This window comes from Poecilia mexicana, unplaced genomic scaffold (genome assembly GCF_051168715.1).
Source record: "Poecilia mexicana isolate PSO_F unplaced genomic scaffold, ASM5116871v1 scaffold_11, whole genome shotgun sequence".
NCBI lineage: Eukaryota > Metazoa > Chordata > Actinopteri > Cyprinodontiformes > Poeciliidae > Poecilia > Poecilia mexicana.
This window is the reverse complement of record NW_028263380.1, coordinates 1,019,685-1,030,575: the sequence shown is the minus strand read 5'-3', so window position 1 is coordinate 1,030,575 and position 10,891 is coordinate 1,019,685. Positions and strand designations below refer to the sequence as shown.

At 39.6% G+C, this 10,891-nt stretch overlaps 1 protein-coding gene across 2 annotated transcripts in view; it reads left to right on the top strand.

Annotated features, from left to right (window-relative positions):
- The first annotated feature begins 4,586 nt into the window (after window positions 1-4,586).
- cunh6orf136 (chromosome unknown C6orf136 homolog) overlaps window positions 4,587-10,891 on the top strand; it is a 13,306-nt gene continuing 7,001 nt past the window's right edge. The window contains exons 1-6 of one of the 2 annotated variants that reach the window (XM_088010031.1): window positions 4,587-4,816; window positions 6,242-6,427; window positions 7,832-8,518; window positions 9,319-9,407; window positions 9,492-9,692; window positions 10,633-10,891. The exon at window positions 10,633-10,891 is cut by the window's right edge and continues 2,960 nt beyond it. In XM_088010031.1, coding sequence (XP_087866157.1) covers window positions 6,329-6,427; window positions 7,832-8,518; window positions 9,319-9,407; window positions 9,492-9,692; window positions 10,633-10,678 — 1,122 coding nt within the window. In that variant the 5' untranslated portion in view covers window positions 4,587-4,816; window positions 6,242-6,328 and the 3' untranslated portion in view covers window positions 10,679-10,891. The remainder of the gene's footprint in view (window positions 4,817-6,241; window positions 6,428-7,831; window positions 8,519-9,318; window positions 9,408-9,491; window positions 9,693-10,632) is intronic. The other variant, XM_014969625.2, reaches the window with a different exon arrangement.

Here is a 10,891-nt window from a genome sequence, read left to right as displayed (position 1 = left end):
TAGAATTTGCAGCGACGCGTCAACATGGGCGCCATGTTGGAAAGGGAAGGAACCCAATGACCATAGCTGCTGTAATCTAATTAAAAGTAGTTAACACATCCAGTGGCAGATACCTCTGGACACTTTCTATTGAGCCCTTCCCAATCTCCTCCTCCTCTACAACTCTCCATTTGTAAGTTCATTTGTAAGTACAGTTACATTAAAAATGTGTCCTTGGGCAAGACACTTCCCCTACCTTGCCTGCTGGTGGGGGTCAGAGAGCCCAGTAGCACTGAGTTATGGTAGCCTCACTTCTGTCAGATCGCCCCAGGACAGCTGTGGCTACTATCTCGTAGCCACAGCTACGAGAATGTGTTTGAATGAGTGAATGACTAAAAATGCAGTGTGAATCACTTTGGGGTCCTCAGGACTTGATAAAGCTCTGCACAAGTACATGTCATTTACCATTTTACCATGCATTTATTTTCTGCCTTATGAAGTCCTATGGGTATGATTGAATTTAGGTCACCTAAATTCATTTAGGTGCATTCTAAATCCATTTAGAATGCACCTAAATTCATTTAGAATTTAGGTGCATTTTAGAAAGAGTTTAGAATGAAGTGTTCTGGGGGGGGGGGGGGTATTTTGGGAAAAAAATGGTAGTTTGGAAAGCTTCATTTTCAACTCAAAACAGTGTTGGATAAAGTTACTTTCTCAAGAGGTTCCACCAAACAGTCCCCTTTCTCTCTCCATCCATGTGGAATCGCGACCTGTCTTTTGGAAGCAATAGTTTTTCACATTACTACATCATTATTGATCAATTTCTGTCCCATTAGCTGTTGTCTTGGGAATAGTCAAGTCATTTGGGAAGACTGCATCTCTGTATTCCTAGCAACAAAAAGCTCCTTTCCTGTCCATCTATTTGTTTTATCAGGTATAGACGACAGATCCTTCCAGCTTTAAACAGATTGGTTACACAACATCATAAATCTGACCTTATAAATTCACACCACATATTCAGAATGTAAGATGTACTTATCTGGTATGTCACCTGCAATAAGGGAGTCAGTGACTATGAATCTTTATAATCAAATAGAACTAGGTTCAACTCAGGAGGAGCAAGGGAAACAATGTGTTGAACAAAACACATATTTATTACACATTCTGACATAAACACAAACAGAACAAAATAGTCAATGTTTTCTTTTAGTAGTCCTAAGTCAAGTCAGTCAAGTTCAAGAGTTTTTTTTTCCTTTTATTTGTTTTCAGTTCAGTTCAGTTTTCAGATCTGAATATATGGTAGCTACCCGGGTGGTGTTAATATGTGCAAACCTTCTTCTGTCCACCAATCAAGTGGAACAGAAAAAGTTTCTTCTTTGGCATTGTAGTGGACACAATGTGAATCTGCTCTTTTGGATCCTGGCTCACCGTTCTTCACACATTGCCTCTCAACACACACACAAAAGAACAACAACCAGAGATTTGCAGCAAGAAAAAAAAAAATTAATTTAATCTCAAAAACAAAGTTCTTCCAGGTCCAGGTACACAGGAATCAAAAATCAACCATAGAAGAAAAGTAATTCTTGAAAAATATTAAAAAGGAAACTGAGTTTTGTCAATAAAGGGACGACATAAACGGTTTTTTCCTTCTTCGTCTGTTTGTTCTAGTCCAGTGTTTCTCAAACCTGGTCCTCACCGACCCCCTGCTCTGTATGTTTTAGATGTGCCTCTAATCCAGAACAGCTTCTTCTTCTTCTTGTTGGTTTTACGGCGGTTGGCAACAAACTTTTAGTAGCATTACCGCCACTTACTGGTATGGAGTGTGGTTCATGATGATCTATATACTTTCCCCTACTTTTACTTCCCTAATCCCTAATCCCTACATTAATTTCTGACTAAACATACACTCACACATACACACCTACTTATATAACCTTACTTGCCTATAACTTTATGTACCACTCTTCGTTATTCTTTACACATTCACAACCATCTCACTCTACTCAGATTCTATGAAATAACTTTGTTTTTTTAAGAAATCGAATAATTATTTGAATGTCTACTCCCCAAGTCCTTCCTCAAAAAATCTAATAAATTAAACCTTTCTATAATACCTTCACACTCTCTCAACATCATCTTCTCTCTTCATATTTATAACACTCTAAAATAACATGCTCTATTGTTTCAAGCTTCTCACAATATTCACACTTTCCTGTTTTATGCTTCTGTATTTTAAAAAGTGAATAATTAAGCCCTATATGACCGAACCTTAACCTTGTTGTTATTCTTTCCTCCTTCCTGTTTCTTCTTTCCTTTCTTTTCCTTCCTACAAACTTCTGAATTTTATAAAACCATCTTCCTGTTAAACCTTCATCCCCCCTTCTCTGCCATATTTTCATCAGCTCCTCTTTGACTTTACTTTTCCCTTCAGATTTACTTGTCCTAACTGTAAAACTAATAGGATTATGTATTGCCTTCTTTGCCATTTTATCAACCCTCTCGTTTCCTTCTACCCCTATATATGCTGGAACCCATACAAAAACAACTACTAACCCCATATTTTGTATTCTAAATAAAGTATGATATATTTCTAATAAGATGTCGATCCTACTATCCGTATTATTATATTTTATGCTTGAATCTGAGCAAATTATTGTTTGCAGTGGTTTTATGTCCTCTATCCATTGTAATGCCAATATCCAGAACAAATGATTCAAATGATTGCATGACCATCAAGTGCTGCAGAAGCCTGTTAATCACCCAGAGATACAATACAGGTGTATGGCAGAAGGGAAATATGTAAAACATGCAGGACAGGGGGGCGGTGAGGACCAGGGTTGAGAAACACTGTTCTAACCCATATTCTCATATCACTGTAGCTTTAGACTACTTTGAAACCATTTACTGCCACCAATCGGCAATGTGGTGTATAATTCATATTCGTTAAAATAACATGGGTTACAAGTATATCACTAAGCACACAACAAACAAATGTGACCTTACCTTGAATAATTGCTTCATGTTACTTTTACATCAGTGCCTTCCCCGGTGTAGAACTGTTTTCAGTTGAACCTGAAGCTGCAGTAAACATGCAATTCACAAAAGTTTGTTCATCCAAACAAACAGACCCCTGAAGAGCCTGGGACAGCAGGGTAATAGTATCTTACATGACTGAGGGCATTTAAGTGATAATTATGCTTTTTATTTATAAGCACCTTTCAGCTTATAAAAACTGAAAGGTTTTATTAGCTATCCAAGAGCTGGACAGCCTATATATAAAGCACCTTATTTATAAGGTGCTTTATAAATAAGCACCATATAAATTGTGTTTATGTTTATGTTGTTGACAACATAAACAACATATTGTGAGCAAAGGTTGAAAACTGCTCCAAAGAACAACATGAAATGCATATAAGTGTCAGTGGTGTGACGTGTGGGAAGGTAATGTAGGGTTTGATAATCCCAGTGAGATTTGAGGAGGAAATTGAAAGTGGGCAAAGATGTTGTTTGGGGGTTCCATTTATTCCAGAATTGGGGAGCAGAGTATAGCTGAAAGACCTGAGTTCTATGGTGGACAGGTGGACAGACAGCTTAGAAAGAAGAGAGTCAAAAGAGCAGCAAAGGGTGGAAGGTGAAAGAGATTAGTAAGATAAGGAGCGGCTAGGTTATGGAGGACTTTGAATGTTAACAAGATAATTTTTAACTCAGTGGTTCTGAACCAGTTAAAGTCTATGAAGAAATTTGTGGTAAACCAAAGAGCAGCGCATTGCAGAAATAAAGTCTGGATATGATCAAGACCTGTGGCATAAATGGTGGTGGGGGTAAGTGAGGGCCAGAAACAGTTGATGTTATAGAGATGGAATTTTGAGACTTGGAACAATAAAACAGCTGTTTTGATAATCAGGTCATACAATAGAGCCAGTGGTTTGTACAGATAAAACATTAAATATGATCTGATTCGCAATAGTAGAAAAATATCATGATCCTAATGACAGAAAATAATTGAGATACAGTGCCCTTGATGAGTTTGATCAGATGTGGAGGCTGCAAACTGCCAAAATGTGATCAAAATCTGAACTTCAATGCAATATGGCCAACTTCCTGTCGTCAACTTTTTCAGGCTGACGACTTAACCCACTCATGGACTTGAAATTGCCCCACAATAACACAGATGTTAATGCTACCTGAAATGAAAATATTAGTCTCTTAATACACTTATTGTTGGTTTTTTTTGTTCATCTGTGGTAAATATTATTGTTGAGGTGCACAAGCAGGCCTCCTGACACACAGATCAAAGAAAAATTGAAAAATTCAAAGAAAAACCAAAAGGGCACTAGATTCATCAAGGATAAAAGGGGCAGGGGCTCAAGCTCTTTCCGACCCCCACACCCACCCAATCTGCATGTGCAACGAAAAGTAAGATCACTCATCTCAAGTTGCTCTCAAAAAAGAGCAAAGGAAGTTCTAATGTTATCGGTGCTTTGGGGTTTGGATATTTGCAGTAAGTTCAGTCTCCTGTTGGTGGCAGCACCGAACGTCACTCCAAAGAGGTTAAAGAGAAAGAAGAAGAATTTGCGAATTTCCATGTTCCCATAGACATAAATGCGTATTCATGTCTATGGAATTTCCTACATCTGCGAAAGCACCGTCGTTACGTTATGTTACGTTACGTAGTGCAAGGACATACTCAGGGGGAGTGACATTTGTTAAGTTACCTTGATTACGTAGCCTCTTACTGTCTCATTCGTCCTGTTGCTGCTGTAGTTCTGTGGTTAAGAACAAAACCTTTGAGACGAATTTGAGCAGCTTTCCGTTCGTGGAAGGAACAGAGCAGGAGGTCAGTAAGCCGGACTTAGAGGAGACTCAGCTGCTTCCTTAGCTTAGCACGAAGCTAGCTGCCGTTGTTCGTCATGACTGTCACTGTTGACAACTCTGCATAGCAGCATGGTTATTATGTATTTGTTTCTCAAAATAATCAACCAGATATGCACAACTAAGGAAAATACAGTGGCTTCATATTTAACCTGAATCTATGTTGGATTTTTGTACACCAACAGCTGTCATGTGTAGTAAGTGTGTTAAACACATCATATGTGACCAATATGCTGTTTTCTTTTATTACATTGCATTTAGGACTTAGTAGGTTTAACAGATAATGTGCATTCATTAAGCTTCTAAATTTCAAAACAAAAGTTGGGGGCCCGGGGAGACGTTTGGTCAGTTTTTAGAATTAGGGCGCTGAAATTTAGAATGAATATAGCAATATACAGTTAAACCCAAAAATATTAGTTTTGGCAGGATTAGGCTTAATCTTTCAATTTTGCCATTATGTTCTTCCTACGTTAGAACTGTGGTTCTGTTGCTGTAGTTCTGATTTGTTCATTGTGTAGATTTCAGTTTTTTTGCTTGAGGTCTTGCTCTTTGAACAATTCTATTTTGTTTTAGAATTTTAAGAATTCTTGTTCTTTCTGTTTTACTTTCAGATAGTTGCTATGATGGCAACATTGTTTATTTTTTTTATAACTTATGATTTTTTTTTTTTTTTTTTACATGTTACGACAATCATGAAATTCATACAGCAACAGTCTTCAGTTAGAGACTTTTTCACATATCATCAGTCCTGGCTTCCCTACATTGGCTTCCGGTACCCTATCAGATTGATTTCAAAATTTTACTGCAGGTTTTTAAAACTTTAAATTGCTTAGCTCCTCCTTATTTACAAACTCTGACACCTACAATTAAATCTTTAAGATCAAGTAATCAAAATGTCCTAGATGTCTCTTGGTTCAGACTCTAGAGTAAAGGGGATCACATTTTTTCTTTTCCGACTCCCAATCTATGGAATAATCTGCCTTCTTATATTAGGCATGCTCAAGACTTAAATGAAACAAGGTGCATCTTTACACAAATTTTTATTCAATGCCACTTGTGATTTATTGTAATTATTGTAAGTTATTTGATAATTTCTTTTATTAGAAATAGTATACTTGTTGACTTCTGTACAGCACATTGGTGCAGCTTCAGCTATTTCAAAAGTGCTTTATAAATAAATTTGACATTGACATACAGGTCGACTGAGAGCTCAATCCTGACCTCAAGCTATAGGAACTTTACGTTAGAGGAACTGTTTTTTTTTTGCTGAACATGTTTTTCTGACCATAAGTTAGAAACTGAGGAAGACCTGATAAAGAGCAATTCCTTAACCTTTTTCTAATATTTTTTTAAAATAATAATCATGAGAATAACTCTTCTCTGCCCTTAGATTTGAGCTTCAGGACAGCTGGCAGCTCTTTGGGTTCCCTGCTTTGCGGTGGTCTCTGGTGATGTTCAGCTGGTGACCCCCGACTGGATGGCTGTGAGCAGAGGATGGGTGGCCCTCTGGATGGGTTGTGTCTGCAGCCAGAGTAGAAGGAGACCCATTCAAAGATGGAGTCGAAGTCTCAGCCAGGTAATCTGTTGGATTCTAAGATCACTATACATGTGGCATCTATAGTCCTGCTCACCATCACTGGCACCCCTTCATGTTTTGAGTAACTGAGTGAATATATTCAGAAATAAATGGAAATGTTCAAAATGTATATCAGCATTAGGCTGAGGCAGCAGAGTAGTGGAAGAAATACTATCAAATCCAGGTGTTAGGTATCAGTCACTTAAACTCAATGATTTTGCAATGGACTCACAATTTTGCATTATCTCAAAAAGAAAAAATGAAGTTAATTGTTGATTATGATTTTCTGGGATAAACTGGAGAGACAGTCTAAACACAGAGATTTTTTACTGTCTCTCTTTTGATTGGCAAGTCTCCTTCCCAATGCGAGCTCACATCCATTATTTGCAAACATCCAACTGGTGATTTTTATCAACATGTCTTAGTTCATTAAACACACAGATATTATGTACCTTATCATCAAAATGATGAAAACTAAATACTTGAAATCAGTTGTCCAAGAATTGCAGTTTTCTGGCCGAAAGGCCTGCTGGAATCAGCAGGTTTCCAAAATTGTTGCTGTTTTTTGTCTGGATTGCCACTGGAAATGGTCTGGAATTTTAAAGAATTGGAGACCGTGGCAAAGCAGCCTTGGATTGTAGTATGTAGAATGAAGGTGGAGACAAAGAAGAGGTAGAGGAGAGAGACTTGTGCATTTTTTATTTTTTACGTACTTGTGTATAAATGTGTTGCTACTTGGACACCTTACTTTCTCCTGTGTGGGATTAATAAAGTATGTGTTGACTGATTTGACAGGCAGAGCCAATAACTAAATGGTGCAAACTGAAAGAATGTTGCAGAAAAAAAATGGGTTAGAGGGATTTTTTAAAAAAATTTTTTTTTAGCTTTACATAATGTTATTCCCTCTTTGAAAACATACCTGTAGTATTGCTTTGATTCTTTCATGCATGTTTGAGAAATCCTTGAATCTCCCATGGCAACCATTCAACACTTGTACCCCTCATGACCTCATTAGGGATAAGAGTGATGGATGGATGGATGGATGGATGGAGGGAGGGAGGGAGGGAGGGACTGTCTGTCAGTCCGTTCCTCCGTCCGTCCCTTTAAGGGAAGTTCTTTGGGCTGGTGAAACCTAAATGAGTGGGAAAGGACACCGAGTGTTGTAAAATAAATCGCTAGTGATGTGTGAGCTGTAACTTCAGGTCAGAGGAGAGAAGACGAGGACAGTTGGTGGTGGAATGAGGAAGAGCAGGAAAGCATAAGCCCACAGAGTGTGTGTGCAGAATATATTTGCTATCTTTAGTTAGCCCAGCAAAATGTCAGGTGTTTATGTCAGCACATGAAAGATTGTGTCAAGGAAACCTTGCATAAATGGTGTGTTAAGTGTTCAATGCTCCATCATAGGTCTTTCACTGGCAATGGATGTGTCGGGCATGTCCACTAAGCAGTGCAGCTTGGGCTCTGGCCCCCCCAAACAGCCTGAGGTATCAGAAGCCAAGACAACCGCTGCTGCACCATCCGCTTCACCACCCGCTGCACCACGCCAGCCAGCAAAGAGACGGCTGCTTCGAGGAGGACTGGGAGGAGTCTCACAGCATGTGTGTACTCGTGGCACAGGAGAGACTGAACAGTCTGCACACACTGCTGAAACTTCCTGCCTTTAGTCACATTCAGCCTGAAGATGTGATTACTTTGGAGAATCCCCGCAGAGATGCAGTGTTTTCCTTTCAACTGACCACTGTGGACGGCAGCAGAGAGGATGACATCAGCATTGACAATGTCCAGGTGGCAGGAACAGACGTTATTCAGAGAGACTTTAGCTGCTTCACAAACCTGCTGGAAAGAGAGGACTGGGAGCCATTTATGTATGGCTCTCAGTTTTATTGTTTTCGTTGTCCAAGCACACACTTGGGTGTTGGTGGATTGATGAAATCCTGCCAGAACCATGGACTTACGAGGACGGAGCAGCTCCTGCTGCCACCGTCCTCTGTGTGTCTTTGCAGCCCGCTGGGCCCTGGGGGGGTTCTGGGGGACGGAGACAGTGAGGAAGAGGAGAAACTGGGCCTGATGTATGAAAGACTCAGGCTAGAGGTGAGTTATTATACATCTGTCCCAACTTTCCATCTTTCACATCTTATAAACACACAACTACACACACAACCATAGGCACCGATTCCATGTTTACTTCGTGATCAGAGCACAAATGGAGATCATGAAACACAAATGTGTGCCAGGCAACCTATACTTTTCACTGACTGATGAATAACCTCAACAAGTTCTGCAAGTATGGTGAGCACCATCAACTGCCCCATATTACTGGGTTGGACAGCGCCTAAAAGCTAGTGACTTTCAGGATCATTACTATGCATTCATTTATTTCCACAAACCATACAGAATGAGCATGAATCTATCACAAAAGTGGTTATAACGTCCTTACTTATTATCCAATTTCTATCAGTTATGGCTTAATAAACTAAAGCTGCCAAATTTGCAAAATATCCCTTGATATTTGGTTTCCTGATGCAAGTGAAGACTAAGCAAACTTCTTTTTTATATTGGACAATTAATTTAATTTTTAATACTTTGACATATTTTATCATATTCTGACATTCTACAAAGTGAACTAGGTAGTTAGTCCAGTTTTTGTTTATTGAACTATCCTATATTACATTGGCTGCAATGCGCCACAAAAATGCAAAAACAGCTGAGGAACAACTCAGAACTACTCAAATTCTTCTTTTGTCTTGCTCAGTGTTTCGACTTTACTTGACTTGATGAATAAAGTCAATTGTCAAGAATCTTTCTTTCTTTCTTTGGGAAAGCTGCAGGTACACTGTGTCAGATCGCTATGAATTGTGTTCTAATTGTGTTCTTTTTTTTTTTTTTTGCAGCTTCCAAATTTCTTTATGACAAACCATGACTACACCATGTACTCGAATGATGTGGAATTTATCAATGGCTTGCTAAACATGAAGACCAGGTGACTGCATGTTCAGGCGGGATATTCTCAATGAAATATGCTCCCAGCAGCAGCAGTAGATTTTTGCTCATTCTGTGATTATAGAGGTCTTACGGGGTACCGACTCACACTGTCCCTGTGGCGCTTCCTGTCCCTGTGCTACTACGCTGAGGCTCGGCTGGATGTGCTGAAGCTCACCAAGCACATGGAGGACAGGACCATCAAGGCTCGCTGGAGGATCAAGGGCCTTCCCTTTCATTCTGTTCTGCTGCGCTTCTACCGGAAAGACAAATCCCACCTCTACAGGTGACACAGTTCATTCAGACTAGATACTAGTTCACTACTTTTACTTCGCAAAGCCTTCACTTGTTGGATTGTTGTTGTCACGAGAGCACACACTAGGTAGTCACCTAGTGTGTGCTCTCGTGACATGAGTCCATGGTTATTACTGCAGTATCAATCAGTACAATTTCATAAAACTGTTTTGTAAATGTTTCACATCAAGATACAAGTTTATAGGCAACTATCATTTGCAACGATAAACTGCCTATAGCAGTGGTTTCCAAACTATTTCTGGGCACCTCCTATGGCTTTCAAATAGCTGTCTGGTTGAACAATGTGTGTGAGCGAAGGGGGTGGAGGATGGATTCTTAGAGACTCCCTGTTATACTCAGCCCTGGCTCCAGACGAACAAGGGGGGAGGGATCAACTTTTTGGGGGGCAAAATGAATTGTAGCTGAACATAGACAACATCATCAGTAGCCTACAAGCTACCTGTTAACAAGCTTAAGGTGTTGTATTGATATTAGCTAACTAGTCATCTTTTAGCTAACTTTACCTGCATTTTCTAACTTTACCTGCTTTTCTCAACAGTCTGTTAGTTTGGGGGAAAAACTGTGAAAAGTTCTTTGCGTTTTGCTGGTCTGCTGGCATGATTCTAATACACACCTGCGTAGTTCTGCACAGCAGTAGCAGGTCTCCTTCACTGCCGCACAGTTGTAAACCCAGCATGAGTGTCATAGCGCTCATGTTACGTTTAAAGGCGGCTCGGAAAAACAGGTTAACAACGGATTAAACAGTTTTAACTGCTGATAAAAGTGACAGAGGACACAGATATGGGAAGTGCGGAAGCCCCTACTACTGTATCAAATTGACAGAGGAATAAAAGAGAATTGGCCATTGTAAGGTAAAAACCCAGCGCATAACAGCGTTCATGTTTTTTTTTGTTTTTGTTTTTTTCATCCAGACGGCTTCCCGCACCCCCCCCTCCAATGGCACGGCGCCCCCCCTAGGGGGCGCGCACCACAGTTTGGGAACCTCTGGCCTATAGAATAAATTTCCTATGGAAAGTTCCTAGTTCCTTGATGGCAGATTCAGTAATGTACCTGAACAAGCCTTTGTAATACCCTAACCAGGGTTTCCCCCTGAAAACTTGCTAAGCCTGGTGATCCACCATGTTTTTGTATTAAAAGATGTTAAGATGATAGGAAATGTAAAATATTACT